Source organism: Tasmannia lanceolata, unplaced genomic scaffold (genome assembly GCF_043159265.1).
Source record: "Tasmannia lanceolata isolate RefF3 unplaced genomic scaffold, GAP_Taslan_0.1 ptg000008l, whole genome shotgun sequence".
NCBI lineage: Eukaryota > Viridiplantae > Streptophyta > Magnoliopsida > Canellales > Winteraceae > Tasmannia > Tasmannia lanceolata.
Window position 1 is genome coordinate 20,599,665 of NW_027518685.1, and position 14,449 is coordinate 20,614,113.

A 14,449-nucleotide genomic window follows, 5' to 3' on the forward strand; every position below is an offset into this window, starting at 1 on the left:
ATTTGCATGTGTTTCCATACGATTCCGTGATTTTATAGGATTTCCACCGAAATTTTCGTCCAAAACCAACATGTTTCTATTTTTGTCACGACTGAGATTAGTGTTTAAAAACTCATTGACTCGACTCGGAACTCGCCCGAGTCGACTCCCTTTAAACTTGACTGCGTTCCGCGTTGCACAGCTTCCGCATTCTGTGTTTTATCCTACAGAGTCAATAAAAACTCCTTTTACTCTCCCTAGTTATGACCACGTCAACCGCGTTCTTCCGCAGTGAGTCGACAAGGATTTTTCTTGGCCTTGTTCCGCACCACATCCGCATTTTTAAACACCGGCCTAGATACATATAGACACCGAACCCTGAATCCTTTCTTAGGAGTGCTAATACTTTGGCTGATTTGTTGGCTTAGAAGGAGATTGATTTTTCAGAGTTGTTTGTGGGGCAATCTCTAACCCCGTTGTAGTTTTTCTTTCCTTCATAATGGAAATTACCATTCTCGAAAGGGAAAAAAGACTTCATTGAGTCAATCATCGAGCCAACTTTGTTTTACCTTGGGCGTGTTCTTGTCCAAGGATGTAGTTTTAAACACTGGGTTTGTGGATCCCCACTCCTAGTATGTTCTTAAGAGGAATATGGGAGACAAACCGTGTGTTTTATATTTCAGAAAGTCCAAACTTGCTTGGATTTGTTTCTATTGCTTTCTATGGGTTTCTTAGAAGTTTTTATTGTAGGTTGTAGGAAAATTATTGGTCTTTGGATTTTAGTGGAATTTGGGCCCGGCATATACACACACATATGTATGTATACATATAGGTTTTCTATGGACAAACGGCTGGATAGCTGCTTTGAAATCACTTGGGATCTATTTGCCCATATGTCACATTTCAACACTAACATAAATAAAGAAAACCTAGCGCCGTCTTTGTCAGAGCAGTTGGCAACCCAGCGACATGAGCATCCAACGTGCATGCCTTGGACCAACATACATGCCTAGCATGTATCTAAAACAGGCCCAAAAGTTAATTCTCGCAGAAGAATGGAATGGGAGGAGAGGAAGGAGAAAGAGGAAAAACAAAGAAAGAGGAAGGAGGAGAATCAGATTGTCCTATTCTCAATGCATGATTTTTTTCAGAGACAGTAGCGTTAGACACAAGCTTCTTACGGCAGGCAAAGAAGCAACTACAACACCCAGGGCGGTGCTATTTGGAGCAATGAGGGTCAAATCCATAGAGGGCAATCTAGCGTAAACGGTATCCAGTGCCGACATAGACGGGCCCTGGATGCCATCAAGGTCATGCATGTTAGCATTGAAGAAAACAGTGTTTTTGTTGGCGTAACGATTGGATGGGTCAATGCCCTCAAACCTCTGTGGAAACTGGACATAGCATATGCGGTCGCCTCTCTCCATCATGAAACACATGCCTTCCCATGGCTTGGGAGTTGTAACTATAATTATCACAATCAAGGCTAGGATGAAGGGCCTATTGGACATGATGATTGATGCAAGAACCAGGGCATTCATGGCCCCAACCTTCTTGTTGTGGTCATCAGTGAGGTCGAACAGCTTTATGTCATCGGAGCTCCCTTTCAATGGTTCATTGTTTGGAGACTTCAGCATCACATGTATATGGAAACACAGCTCCCTTTCAATGATTCATTGCTTGGAGACTTAAGCATCACATGTATCTGGAAGCACACGATTTTCTTCTTCTCTTTTTGAAGGTTTCAACAGACAGTTAAAGTTAATATATGCAGATACAGATATAGAGAGAGATCCTGATAGAGTATGACAGCATTTTCAAAGAACAAAATGAGCATCTGACCATATATCTTGCTTGTACGGAAAAAGGACCATCCGACCATGTCCCACTAGTGACCGTATCAGTATCTACATCGTTTAAACACGGATACTTTATCCAAGCAAACATATGGGTGTTATATTCTTTTGGTAGAAGAAGGAAAGTGCATTGATTGAGGTTTAAGTTGCACAACAAAGGAGAGAAGGATTCCCATTGGATCAATTGTGGTTTAACCTTTCTAGTATGCATATCATAGAATTAAGGACTCAATAGAAAGGTTTAAATAGAGGTTATACTGCTGATAGCACTACTACTACCATTGATACTGCAAAATGATGATACAAATGTATAAACTACACAGAATTTCAAGATGACCAAGGACTGCTTCTTCAGTTTATGCTTCTGCTACTAATCTTCAGGTTGTTGATGCCGCTTAAAGCTCAATTTGGTATCCAAGTCAAATATTACCTTGGCAACCAGCAAGGATGGGTGCAAATCGTGGGGCACATTTTCAGCATTTGCAAAGAAACCAATTTATAGATTCTTTGGTTTCTAGACCCATATAAAAACCAGGCAACAGAGAGACATGAGCATCCAACATACATCCATAGGATCCAACATAAATGTCTAGTGTGGTTTTTGCTTTAGGTCTTTTTTTTTTTGCATATTTCTATTTTGCTTCTCTATTGTGTTGGAAATATCCTTTGTTAGTGGTTAGTTTTTAACCAATAAAGCTTTGGTTTTCAAATTCGATTGATACTATTTCAATTGATTTTTTTATCTCGAACTAACAATCTTAAGACAGATTGCCCATATGAAGTTCAAACACGTCTGGTTTAGATGATTATACCCATCTCAATAGGTTTGTCGAACTGAACTTATAGCCCTGGCAATAACTGTTAATTTTCTGGTCATAAACCTTTGAAGTATCACACATCTTGAATTCCTTTTTAACTCTACCTGAAGAATATGAGCTGAATAAATTTTGAGCTTAGGCAAAGGTGGAAATTTATGATTTCCTTTGTCGTGGTTACATTTTTAGTACGATGACTAATCTCTTATATGATGTCTACTATCTGACTTCTAAAGAAATGTGGGAATCTTTAGATTAGAAATACAAGACCGAAGGTTCTGGAGTGAAAAAATATGTAGTAGGAAATTACTTAAGACGTAAGATATGAGGTACTTGATGGCAAATAAATCTTGAGTCCAATTCATAAATTACAGTTATTGAATGAAACCTTAGAAGAAGGCATACATATCGATGAATAAGGTTTCATCGATAGCCAATCCTATAGAGACTAGTGAGAAGAATCCTCTCAATAGAAACATCAGGTCCCACTGAAACAAGAAAAATAAGGAAAACCGTAAATTCTTAAAGAATAAGAAGAAAGTAGATTGTTTCATCTGCGGATAGCCTGGGCACCATGCCAAAAAAGTATCAACACCACAAGAAAAATGATTTTCAATTTGATGGAATCTTTCAAGCTAAACTTGCTCCTTAGGCCAACATGTTCGAATCTTGGATCGTCATTCATGAAAATGAAGTGAAGAAGCTTATACTTGTAGATTTTAATGTGAACATGGTTTGCAATGTGAGTGATTGGTGCATAGATATTGATGTTGTTTTCCACATCTATTGTGACACTGGTGTATTTTACACATACGCTCATGTAGACCTTGGACATGGTGCTCACTTTGTACCAGGTTATGCATACTCAAAAGTCAAGAAGAAACTTTTTATCTCTAGCTTTCTGTTTGAAACTGATAAGTTTATCTTCACCAAGGGTAGGATATTTGTTGGAAGGGGTTATGGTTGCAAGAGTTTATCCAAGCTCAATTATCTATGAATGAAATCTGTTAACTAACCAACTTGGCAACTTCTCCAAAAGCTTAAGCTGTTGGAGAAAGGCGTTATTTATCTTTTATACTTTAACACTCCTCCGCACATGTGGCCCACTTGGCAAACACGTGGCACATGTGGTCCCACTTTGGGCTGACCATCACATGTGGATTTTTGCTATCCAGGAGGTTTGAACTCAAGACTTTGGCTTTGATACCATTTTAACTAACCAACTTCTCCAAAAGCTTAAGCTGTTGGAGAAAGGCGTTATTTATCTTTTATACTTTAACAAAATCACTAAACTTTTTTATTTTTTCCTTATATTGTTATATTTTACGATATGCGGTATATGGTAGATTTCAACATGTGAAACTTAATTCGAATATATAAAAAAAAAATCATATGTGTTCAATCAAAATTTAGTAGAAATCCTTTAAAAGTAATTGAAATAAACTCAGGTATCCTAGGATTATTAGTACGATTATGCAATTTAAAGACTATTACTTGAAGGGAAAAGAAGCTTTCATAAGTTTCATGGATGTTAAATCATGATATACAATGATGTATCTTCTCAGAAGCAAAGATGAAGCTTAAGAAAACTTTATAGCCTACAGTAATGAAGTAGAAAATTAGTTAGACAAAACGACTAAAGTAATTAGATCATAATATCATATGGGTGAGGTTAATGAACGTCAAATGATTTTAGATTAAAATACTTCGATCATATGGAGGAGGTTAATGAACATCAAATTATTTTACTGAATGCTATAGAAAACATAGATTCATACATTAAGTCACAACACCTTAATCTTTACAACAAAATAAAGTGGGTGAATGAAAAAGGAGAACTCTATTTGGTATTTGTGAATGCTATGCTAGCCAGTCAGGGCTACCTAATAGCATAAAGGGTGAAGCTCTCTTGTCGGCATGCTATTACAAAAGAAAATACCTTACAAAAATGAAAAAGAAACTATATTTGAGTTATGAAAAGGTAGAAAATCAAATCGTAAGTACCTTAAAGTGTGAGAATGCTTAGCTAAAGTAGGACTATCTCCTCCAAAGAAAGCAAAGCTAGGACCTAAAATGGTAGATTGCGTATCCATAGGATATACAGAAAAAATGTATTTTTCTTGTAGATTTTTTAGTAGTGAAATAGGAAAGCAACTCCATAGATGTAAACACCGTATTAGAGTCTAGAGATGCATAATTTTTTAAGGATGTGTTTCCTCTCAAAATGTCTCATATAGATCAAACCATAAAACCTCGTAATGAAGTTGCATCATGAAGTCGGGATTGTCAAGTAGAGGAAAACCAAGAACCTGAGAGGAAAAAGTGAGATCGTAAAAAAGCTAACCTACTTCTAGAACCCTGAAGAAGTCCAAAAGCAAGGATCTTGGTGTTATACCTTCTTAATATAAGATGAACCTTTCACCTAAAGAAGCTCTGTTTTGTTCGGACACAAACTTTTGGGAAGAAGTAATTCATAGTGAAATATAGCCCCATTATGTGAAATACACTTGGTAGTCAGCATATTTGCCTCCTGGATGCAAATAGATATTTAAAAAGAGAATCAAGACAAATGGATAGGCTGCAAATAGATATTTAGAAAGAGAATAAGAACAAATGGATCTACAGAAAAATTAAGACTAGATTGGTGACGAAGGGTTTTAAATAGAAAGAGAAGATATATACTTTGACACTTACAGTATAACCCATCTAAGTTAATATCGTAGGGACCAGTGGGATGGTATCAATCAAGGCACGTTATTAACTTTTTTAGGGATGAAGTCCTAAAGGTCAATGGTTGTAATGGGTACATAACAACTCTTTCAATGCAAGTGTACTGACCTTAAATAGGTTCTTTTAAGGCCCTGTTTGTTTTGGATTTTAAGAACCAATTGTGAGTCCAAAACAGATTATTTGACTCAAATTTATGTTTAATTTTGAGTCCAATAATCACTTTTGGACTCACAATTGGTTCTCAAAATCCAAAACAAACAGGGCCTGAGTAATAATCCTTCTTTTAGAGGTTATTTACTTGGACTGAAGTCTAAAGTAGGGACCCCTGATTTTTTACTAAGAAGAGAGGTTTTTAACCTATCTAATATCAACTTAGGTTATGCACTTTTGCTGTACTATGATTACAACTTTCAGAATGTTGATTGCTATCTATAACTTGGAAATTGATCAAATAGATGTTAAAACTGTTTTTCTTAATGGGGAATTAGAAAATGAAATTTATATAGAATAAACTAAGGTATTGTAGTCTCAAATCAAGAACGTAAAGTTGAATAAATTAGTCTCAAATCAAGAAAATAAAGTTGAATAAATTAGTCTCAAATCAAGAAAATAAAGTAGAATTTATTCACTCAAATTATTTTCTACCATGAACATTCTTTCTCTTTTCTCGAATGGTTACCATTGACATTCTTATTAGTTGAATTTCAGTTGTAATTGAAACTCCTCTCCAATCAGTAGTGAAAGCCCCACAATCTCTGCAATAGCAACACTTCCCTCACTGTGGTAAATTGTGCTTACACTTGATGTAGCATTTAAACTCCTTCCTTTAACATCCAAGTAGAACTTGTTAAACTTTGAGTGCTCTTTCAACCCAAGGATGATCACCTCCTTGATGACCCACCTCTGATTTGAGGCAAATCTCCCATTCACCACCTGTGACATAATCGTCATCTTATCGCTTTCAACTCCTCCGAAAAACCTAACCAAGGTCCAGTCCCCTCCTTCCCTCCCCATTTCCACTTCTTCTCCATCATCCAAAAAAACTTCACCCGTAGCTTTGCCTTCGTCGCCTAGCGCCACTAGGAGCTGGAACCCGCTCTTCTTCCCTGCTTCTGTTGTCATTGCTTCTTGTTGCATTGCAAGAACATTCCCTCCTTGAACATGGACATTTATGGTATCTTCTGGTGCAGTGAGAGACACATATTCCCCTGAAGATACACTCACTGACTCTGAGTAATTAAATAGGCTAAACCAATTCCCTGCTGGAAAATATGCTTTCACCGAAATTGCCCCCTGTGTCAAGACTGGCGATACCATTACGCCTTTTCCGATCAAAAATTGTGTGTCGATTCCATAAGTATTGATATCTCCGGCGAATGAGAAGAACAGAGGTCTTGCAATAGGGATACCATTGATGTGTGCCTCATACATTAAGGTGTAGAGATAGGGGAGCAAGCGGTAACGGAGACCGAGCGCCTTTCTTGCTGCTGTGGCGACAGAGTCCCATAGATAGAGCTCTTGTCGAATAGAGCCCTTGTCGGAGTGATCTCGAGCAAATGGATAAAAAGCACCTAACTGCATAGTAACAAGCTTTAGTGTTAGTTTTGTTCTTGATAACGATAATTCGGTTGTTCACCATGGGGTTAGAAAATGTTGGATAACTTGTTCCTCAGAGTGTAAATAAGCTTATCTTGAAATTATCTTGTCTACTATTCACCAATTTTGTTCTTGGAATATTTTATCCTAAGACCAAAGGAAGATGTGAACAGAGGATAGCAAGTCTAACCTTCTTTTTTCAAGGGAGACAACTCTTCTCTTTAAGAAGGAAAAAAAAAAGAACCCTCAAATTGAGTACCTGAATCCACCTCCGGCAGAGCTCCTCAGTGGTGTCTCCTTGAAATCCACAGATATCAGCTCCAACCATCGGAATGCCAAATAGTCCAAAATTCAAAATAGCTGGAATTGAATACGCAAGATCATCCCAAGTCGCAGCATTATCTCCAGTCCAATGTGCTGTGTACTTGCCAGATCCAACAAAAGTCGATCTAGAAAGTACAAATGGCCTTTTGCTGGTGACTTTGATCAAAGCTTCATTGGTTGCTTTGGATTCCAAGAAGCCATAGAGGTTATGGGTATTGTACTCGGTGAGGTTACCGAAGTGAAGTGACGATGCGGGGACGGTTTTTTCGTTGATGGGTCGTTGGACGCCGGAATTGTTGATCTTGTAGGGAGGTTCATCGAGTGTAGAGTTGGGGGAAGGGGGAGAGGAAATGAAGTTGGAGATCTCGTTCATGTCAATCCAGAGACCATCAAATGAGAGAACATTTCGGAATATGGCGATCTCACGGCTCCAAAATGTTTTGCTGGCCGGATTTAGGAAATCTGGGAAGTAGACTTGGCCTGGCCAGACAACTCCGAGGTAATTGACACCGTCACGTTTTATGAAGACGTCGCTTTGCATGCCTCGAATGTATGTCATGTATGTTTTGTTCACACTGATACCTGTAACAATGTGCAGTGGAAATCAGTCAAGTTGATAACCACAAAAGAGAAAAAGTTCAGCTAACTGGGTTCAATTCAGAATTGACGAAAATTTCCTAGTTGGGTACCTGGATCTAAGATGATGACATATTTCTGTCCATTTTGGTGAAGTTGATAGACAAATTTTGTCATCTGGTCTGCCGGAAAATTGACAGGATCGAGCGTGAAATCCTTAAATCCATCCATGTAATCGATATCTGTCCACATGACTTCTAGAGGGATTCTGGCTTTTGCATATCCGGCAACCACGCCTTCAAGATCAGCCACATTCTTGTACCCATATCGACACTGATGAAATCCTGCAAATATATGTATGTACATGATAAGATACAATGATTCTGCACCCTTTTACAATGAGAAAGCAACAAGTTGAACTTTTTTTCTCTTACTTGCAAAAGCGGATGCGAGTGGAAAATGTGATCTTGTGTCATCCATGAGTGAGTTTAATTTTCCTTGATGGTCAGTTTATGTAAAATGGGCTTAAAAAAACTTTAGGCCGCACAAAAGGCTTGTGGAACTCTCAAATCATTCATTGAACTTCAGTTTCGTCCATTTTACTATAGGGAAATGCTATCTGCAGTCCCTTGTTTTGATAATTACATTCCTTATTTTAGTAAAGATCTCTATTTGGTGGTCTTTTGGAAATTGGGAACCTTTTAGCAGCATATTTGAAAAGGGAAATGATATTTCTACCCGTTTATTTACTGCTTCCGCCCCTTGCAACTGGCGTTGCATGCATTGCTTCAACTCTTTTCTCATTTATTTCTTAACTGCATATCCATTCCTAACCCATCCAGTTACTCAGATCTTCCCACATGAATCTCCTTCCTCTTCTTTTCTTCTTTTATCCTCTGTTTCTCATGGTCCCCTTCAGCTACTACTACTACTACGTCACTGCTTACATAACCTGATTTCTATTTCCACAACGATATTTCTTTTTCCTATTTGAGCTAGATAAGTGTTGGGTTTTCGATTTGATAACTGAATTCATCCCTAAGATATTTGCATTTCTGTGACAGACCAAGAAATTCCTGCAATTGGGTCTAGGGGGAAAAAATGGAAGGAAGATGTTCAAATAGTGAGTGGATTTTAGTGCATTGTATTTGAAAAGTCAAAATCATAGAGAGGAGTGTCATTTTTAAAACAAGTGAGTGGATTTTAGTGCATTGTATGCAGAGTAAAATAATGAAAGAAAGAGACAAGATCCGGGCTTACCGAAGGACCAGTATGGCATTGGAGCCGGACGACCGATCAGCTCTGTATACTGCCGTATCACAGATTCCGGCGACGGTCCCACAAAGAAATAGAAATCTAGAACACCTCCGATCACTCTGTACGTTATGTGGGACCCACCCTCACCATAAAGAACGTCCATCCCATTACTGTTGAGCAACAGAACACCATGGGCCATCCCCGTTGGAGATCTAACATCCATGTAGAACGGGTGGGACCCATATAGGTTGAGATCCAGATTAGAACTCCCAATATCAGAATTCCACATTGTAAGTGTCTGATTGTGGGCCACACGCAAAGTCTTCTTCGTGTGCTCGCCCAGACCGTAGATTGAAGCCTTGTCCCCCGGTAGGGACGACGAGATTTGCAAATATTGGTCCTTGAAAACAATTCCGGCACCGGAATCTGATGTGTCGAAGAGGGTGTCGCCGGTAGAGCGACGAGAGACGGCGAATCCGAAAGGGGAGGAGGCATTGAGTGTGAGGATGAGATCAGATTTTGGGATGGAGAGGATTCGGTTTTCCGGCGATGATTTTGCTGAGTGGTTTTCCGGGAGGGAACGGTGGGGGAAGTTGGATTGGCGTGGGAGGATATCTTGTGGGATTTCCCATCTTTGCTTCTCAGAATCGGTTATACGCAATCTCAACCGTTCGTTTGTTTCAAAGCTGCAAGCAAAAACAAACAGAAATGGTAGTCATTTAATTTTAGGGATAATTACATTTACACCCCCTCTAGTTTCACATATCCACTTCCACCCCTATAGTTTAAAACGTGACAAATACACCCCTGTAGTTTCAATTTGTTTAAGGTAGGCCCCCTCAGCTGAAGGTTCGTCCATAGATTGAAGGGTTAGGATGATCCGATGGAGCTGATTTTTTGGGCGCACCCTATCTATGTCAGGACCCATCAAATGAACGCTTTGGATCATCCAAACAATGTGGGCCCACATTATTTGGATGATTTTTTGGTAGTGTTTGGATTCGGGTATGGGCCCACATTGTATGGACGAACCCTCAGCTCCATCGGATCATCCTAACCCTTCAATCTATGGACGAACCTTCAGCTGAGGGGGCCTACCTTAAACAAATTGAAACTACAGGGGTGTATTTGTCACGTTTTAAACTATAGGGGTGGAAGTGGATGTGTCAGCAACTAGAGGGGTGTAAATGTAATTTTCCCTTAATTTTAATTGGGTGTATAGACTAGGGTGTGTTTGGCGTACCGTTTGAAATAGCGTTTAAAACGCCGTTTTGCAAAACGGTGTTTTGGTTCAAAACGGTGTTTTGCCAAACGGCGTTTTCATGTTTGGTTGGCCAGATCAAAACGGCATATTAAACGGCAAACGGAGGTATTGTGTGTTTGGTTGCAAATGCCACAAAACAGAATTTTAGTGGTAAAATGACCAAAAAGGGCATTGTTTGGTTGGCCTCAATGTAACTCAACTACTCTCTCATTAGGCCAAATATTAAAAGGTCATTAGGATCTCATTCAAACACTACTAAAATTAAACATCATTGCCAAAAAAATACAAAACAAAAGGTATAGGGTATGCTAAAGAGGAGGTGGGAAATCATTTTCAATTCAGGAAAAAACAGACAAGTTTCTCACATGGTGATGGGTAGGGTAGTGGACTAGTGGGTCCCACTATCATATCTTAAAAATGTGGGACCCACCTTTTGACTCATAAATACACGATATCCTCATAAATTTGCAGGTGGCCCCACTATCTTTCACATCCAGATTATTTGTCGGTGGGTCGGCCGATAAACTCTGGTTCCGCCCACTACCTATCTTCCACGGAGCCATTACGAGACGTGTAATCCAGTAAAAGAGAGGTCTTTTTTCAAAGAATTGTGCATGTATAGAAGGCCCCTATGGTCATGTTTGTATGGCAAGAATTTTGTGGAAAAGTTAGGGAAGGAAAAATATTTCTAAAATTTCTTACTTTTTTTAGGCTTGAAAAAAAGATAATCGGAACAAACCCAATTCAAATTTTGTTTAGAGAGACTTACAATTTATGATAATATCCTTCCAAATTAATCATAATCAGAGATTTTGTACGGTGTAATGTAAGCTCTTCCAAAAAAACAAAGGTGTAAAAATAGGTTTAGTGAGGGTAAACATGTAAAAACCCAAAACCCAAAAACTCCGTTCAAAACGGCGTTTTGCAAACGGACCTCCCCCCCTCCGTTTGCAAAACACCGTTTTGAGGGTTCAAAACGGTGTTTCAAACGGCGTTTCAAACGGAGGTTGCGCACCCAAACACTCCCAAACGGCCGTTTGGCCCCAAAACGGTGTTTCAAACGCCAAACGGCGTTTTAAACGGTACGCCAAACACGCACTATGTAGGCTTTCGGTGTATAATGCCAATCTGCACCATGTTACTAAACTGAGTTGATTCGGTTTGCCAATAGAATGAGTTAACTTTCCAACAACAAAAAGTCATTTCCAGAAGACGAAAAAAAAAAAAACAAACCCAATTAAGGTTTGGAATGTAAAAAGTAAAGTAGGGTTCTCATTCCCAAGTGAAGAAACGGGGGCACAAACAAACGAGAGAATCAGATTCTCCCGAATACTGCGTATCTTTTGGAAATCTGATGTCTAAAATGTGTCTATTCTTCGCTCCCCCACCCCTCCCCCCCACTTTTAGTTGGGACAGCCCCATCTCGTATAAAAGAGTAAAAGAGTACTCATAAATACAGTAGAGGGACCTGTCCCAAGTAAAAAAGGCCCTGTTCTAGTATCCAAACGTCGGCCTGGAGTTCTTGTTCAAGTCAACGATCACTGAGTCATCAACTCAAACGAGTTGATGATGGTACAACATCTCCGCCCACTTTTACTTGGGACAGCCCCATCATCTTGTATAAAAGACTAAAAGAGTACTCATAAATACACTAGAGGGACCTGTCCCAAGTAAAAAAAAATGATGATTCTATTTCTATAGAAAATTTTGTCAGATCTTTCAATTCCATACCTGGCTAGAAGGTTGAGATTCGGAATATCAGGTCCATAGATGGATGTAGGCTTTATAAGACGGAGATTGGCCTTCAATGATTTTCCAGAGGGATCAACGGTGACCGACCGGAGTTCATAGCCATACCCAATTGCTTCTCCTTCTGAAAGAGAAAAGACAGAGAGAAAGAAGAAAGAAAAGATAAGATAAGGTTTTGGTTTCATTTTCTTCCCCTAGATACAACTTTATGTAATGGGGCTCTATTATCTTCACCCTTGTCACAAATAGTTGATGCAAAAGGAAGTCGTTATCAGTCTTTATGTGTATCACTGAGAAGAGTTTTCAAATCGATAACCACTAGGCTGAAAGTCACTTTTACTATTATCAATGGTAAAAGGCAACCTTTTGGTTGTACTAGAGATGGGGAGAGCCGGACCCAATTGAAGAAGACATCGAGCAAAGGCGAGGTCCAAGTAGACCCAAACTTGAAGCCATGAAGTCTAAGGGAGAAAATTTCATTTTGTAGATTGTATCTCCAACCTCCCTAGGATAACGTCAAATTCAAGGCACCTTAAAGAGTATCCAAAGCTTTCAAAACATATTTGAAACCAAATGGGCCAAAATTGGATTTCACAAAAACCCAACAACTTTTCAATGCACGGGCCAGCCTCGACCCTCAAAGGCAGAAATCTAAAAAGTGACAAAATGCCTTTGGCGGCCCTGCTCGGCCGGCTCGTCCGATCAACCGGGCCATCGGCGGCCTGCCGCCGACGCATTACTGGTTTTTTAACTAAGCCTTAGCGGCTAGTTTTGAGGGCGGCCAAGAGTCGACCACACTAGCCGTTATGCACCCTAAAACGGCTAGTTTGGGTCCTCTACTATAAATTTGGGGCAAATATTCATTTATTGACACTTTTAATGTTTATTAAACACTCCCAAGCCATATTCTAAAGCCTGGAACCATTCTTTGGCAATTAAGGGTGCGTTCTTCAACCATTCAGAAGATTTTATTTTTTTTTAAATTTCTAAAAATTAGAGTCATTTCGAATCAGAATTATGTTTTTTAACTTATGTTTAAAAATTCTCGATTTTGTGCCGCAGGTGACGGGGAAAACATGGTTTCACCCTAAAAAGATGGAGTGGAATATCCCCTCGACCAATACAAACCAATCACTCTCATGGCAAATTGCAGCCGATATCAAGAAAAAACAATTTGCCGAACTTTCTGCCTTCTAAAAACACCAACCAAGGCCCTTGTAAGCTGTATCCCATGATACCCAGCCACACTCTTCACCATACGATCCACCTAATTCTCAGCCCAAGTCCTTTCAATCTCCAGTCGTGATAACCAATCAAAAAAAAATCTTCAGTCGTGATACCCCTTGCTGTCCCTTCTCAATATTCCTATCTGACCCTTCTTTGTCCAATTAACCGAATACCACCCCAACATTCATTATTTAACTTAAATTCCAGCCTTAGCAAAATCCTCCCTTGCCTACCTCTTAGTATCCCCTCTTACCCCCATAATCAAAGCCACTTCTAACTACCTACCAACAGGCCATTCCATCTCTTTAACCGAGAGACACCCTTAACCCCCTATTATTGAATGTCCACCATTTTGATGCCCAATCTTATTATTTTCATCTAATCCCTTCACCAAGACGTCCTTCCTAAACTACCCTTTTTTATTTCAATTGATTCTTGCCCATTATTTCATCGACCCACTTTCTTCCATCAACCGATCGACCTTCACTAATTAGACATTAGTTAATCCCCTTAGGATTCCCTAAATAATTAGATCCTAGATCCCTTTTGTTAGAATGTACTGGCCAACTCGCTATGGCAACTCAAGAGGGGAATTGGGTATACTAACAAATTTTAGCCTTTTAAAACTTTAACCCAATTTTACAACTCTCAAATAAAAAATTAAAGGAAAAAATACAGATACACCCCCTCTAGTTTTTGACACATTCAACTCTAACCCTGACTTTCGAAACGTGACAAGTACATCCCCCGAGGTTTTTTTAACGTGACAGAGTAGACGGTGAGGCGGAAATGACCAAAATGCCCTCGTCTTCCCCAAATGAAGATTAGGGTTTTCATACATGAAAACTGAAAATTAGGGTTTGATTCAAACCCTCGTTTATTTGTGAACACAAACTCTAAATGCAGGGGTTTTATTTGTCTTCATTCACATCATTATCATGCTTTGAACATCAACCCTAACATTTTAGGGTTTTTTTTTCTTTTCTTTATCAATGTTTTTTCTTGAAATGTGTGGTTTGATGTATCCATGGCGTAGAGTTTCATTGTATGTGGTGGGGTGTCTTGAAGAAGAGAAG

General features: G+C 39.2%; 1 protein-coding gene across 1 annotated transcript; it reads right to left on the reverse strand.

The window, feature by feature from the left end:
- Positions 1-5,981: 5,981 nt before the first annotated feature.
- LOC143884746 (Glycosyl hydrolases family 31 protein) lies at positions 5,982-12,372 on the reverse strand. The gene is made up of 5 exons (XM_077388504.1): positions 12,129-12,372; positions 9,137-9,819; positions 7,990-8,220; positions 7,236-7,882; positions 5,982-6,955 (listed from the first exon to the last, which is right to left on the reverse strand). Exons 1-5 carry the CDS (start codon positions 12,329-12,331, stop codon positions 6,074-6,076), a joined length of 2,646 nt encoding a protein of 881 aa, XP_077244619.1. The 5' UTR covers positions 12,332-12,372; the 3' UTR covers positions 5,982-6,073.
- Positions 12,373-14,449: the final 2,077 nt, after the last annotated feature.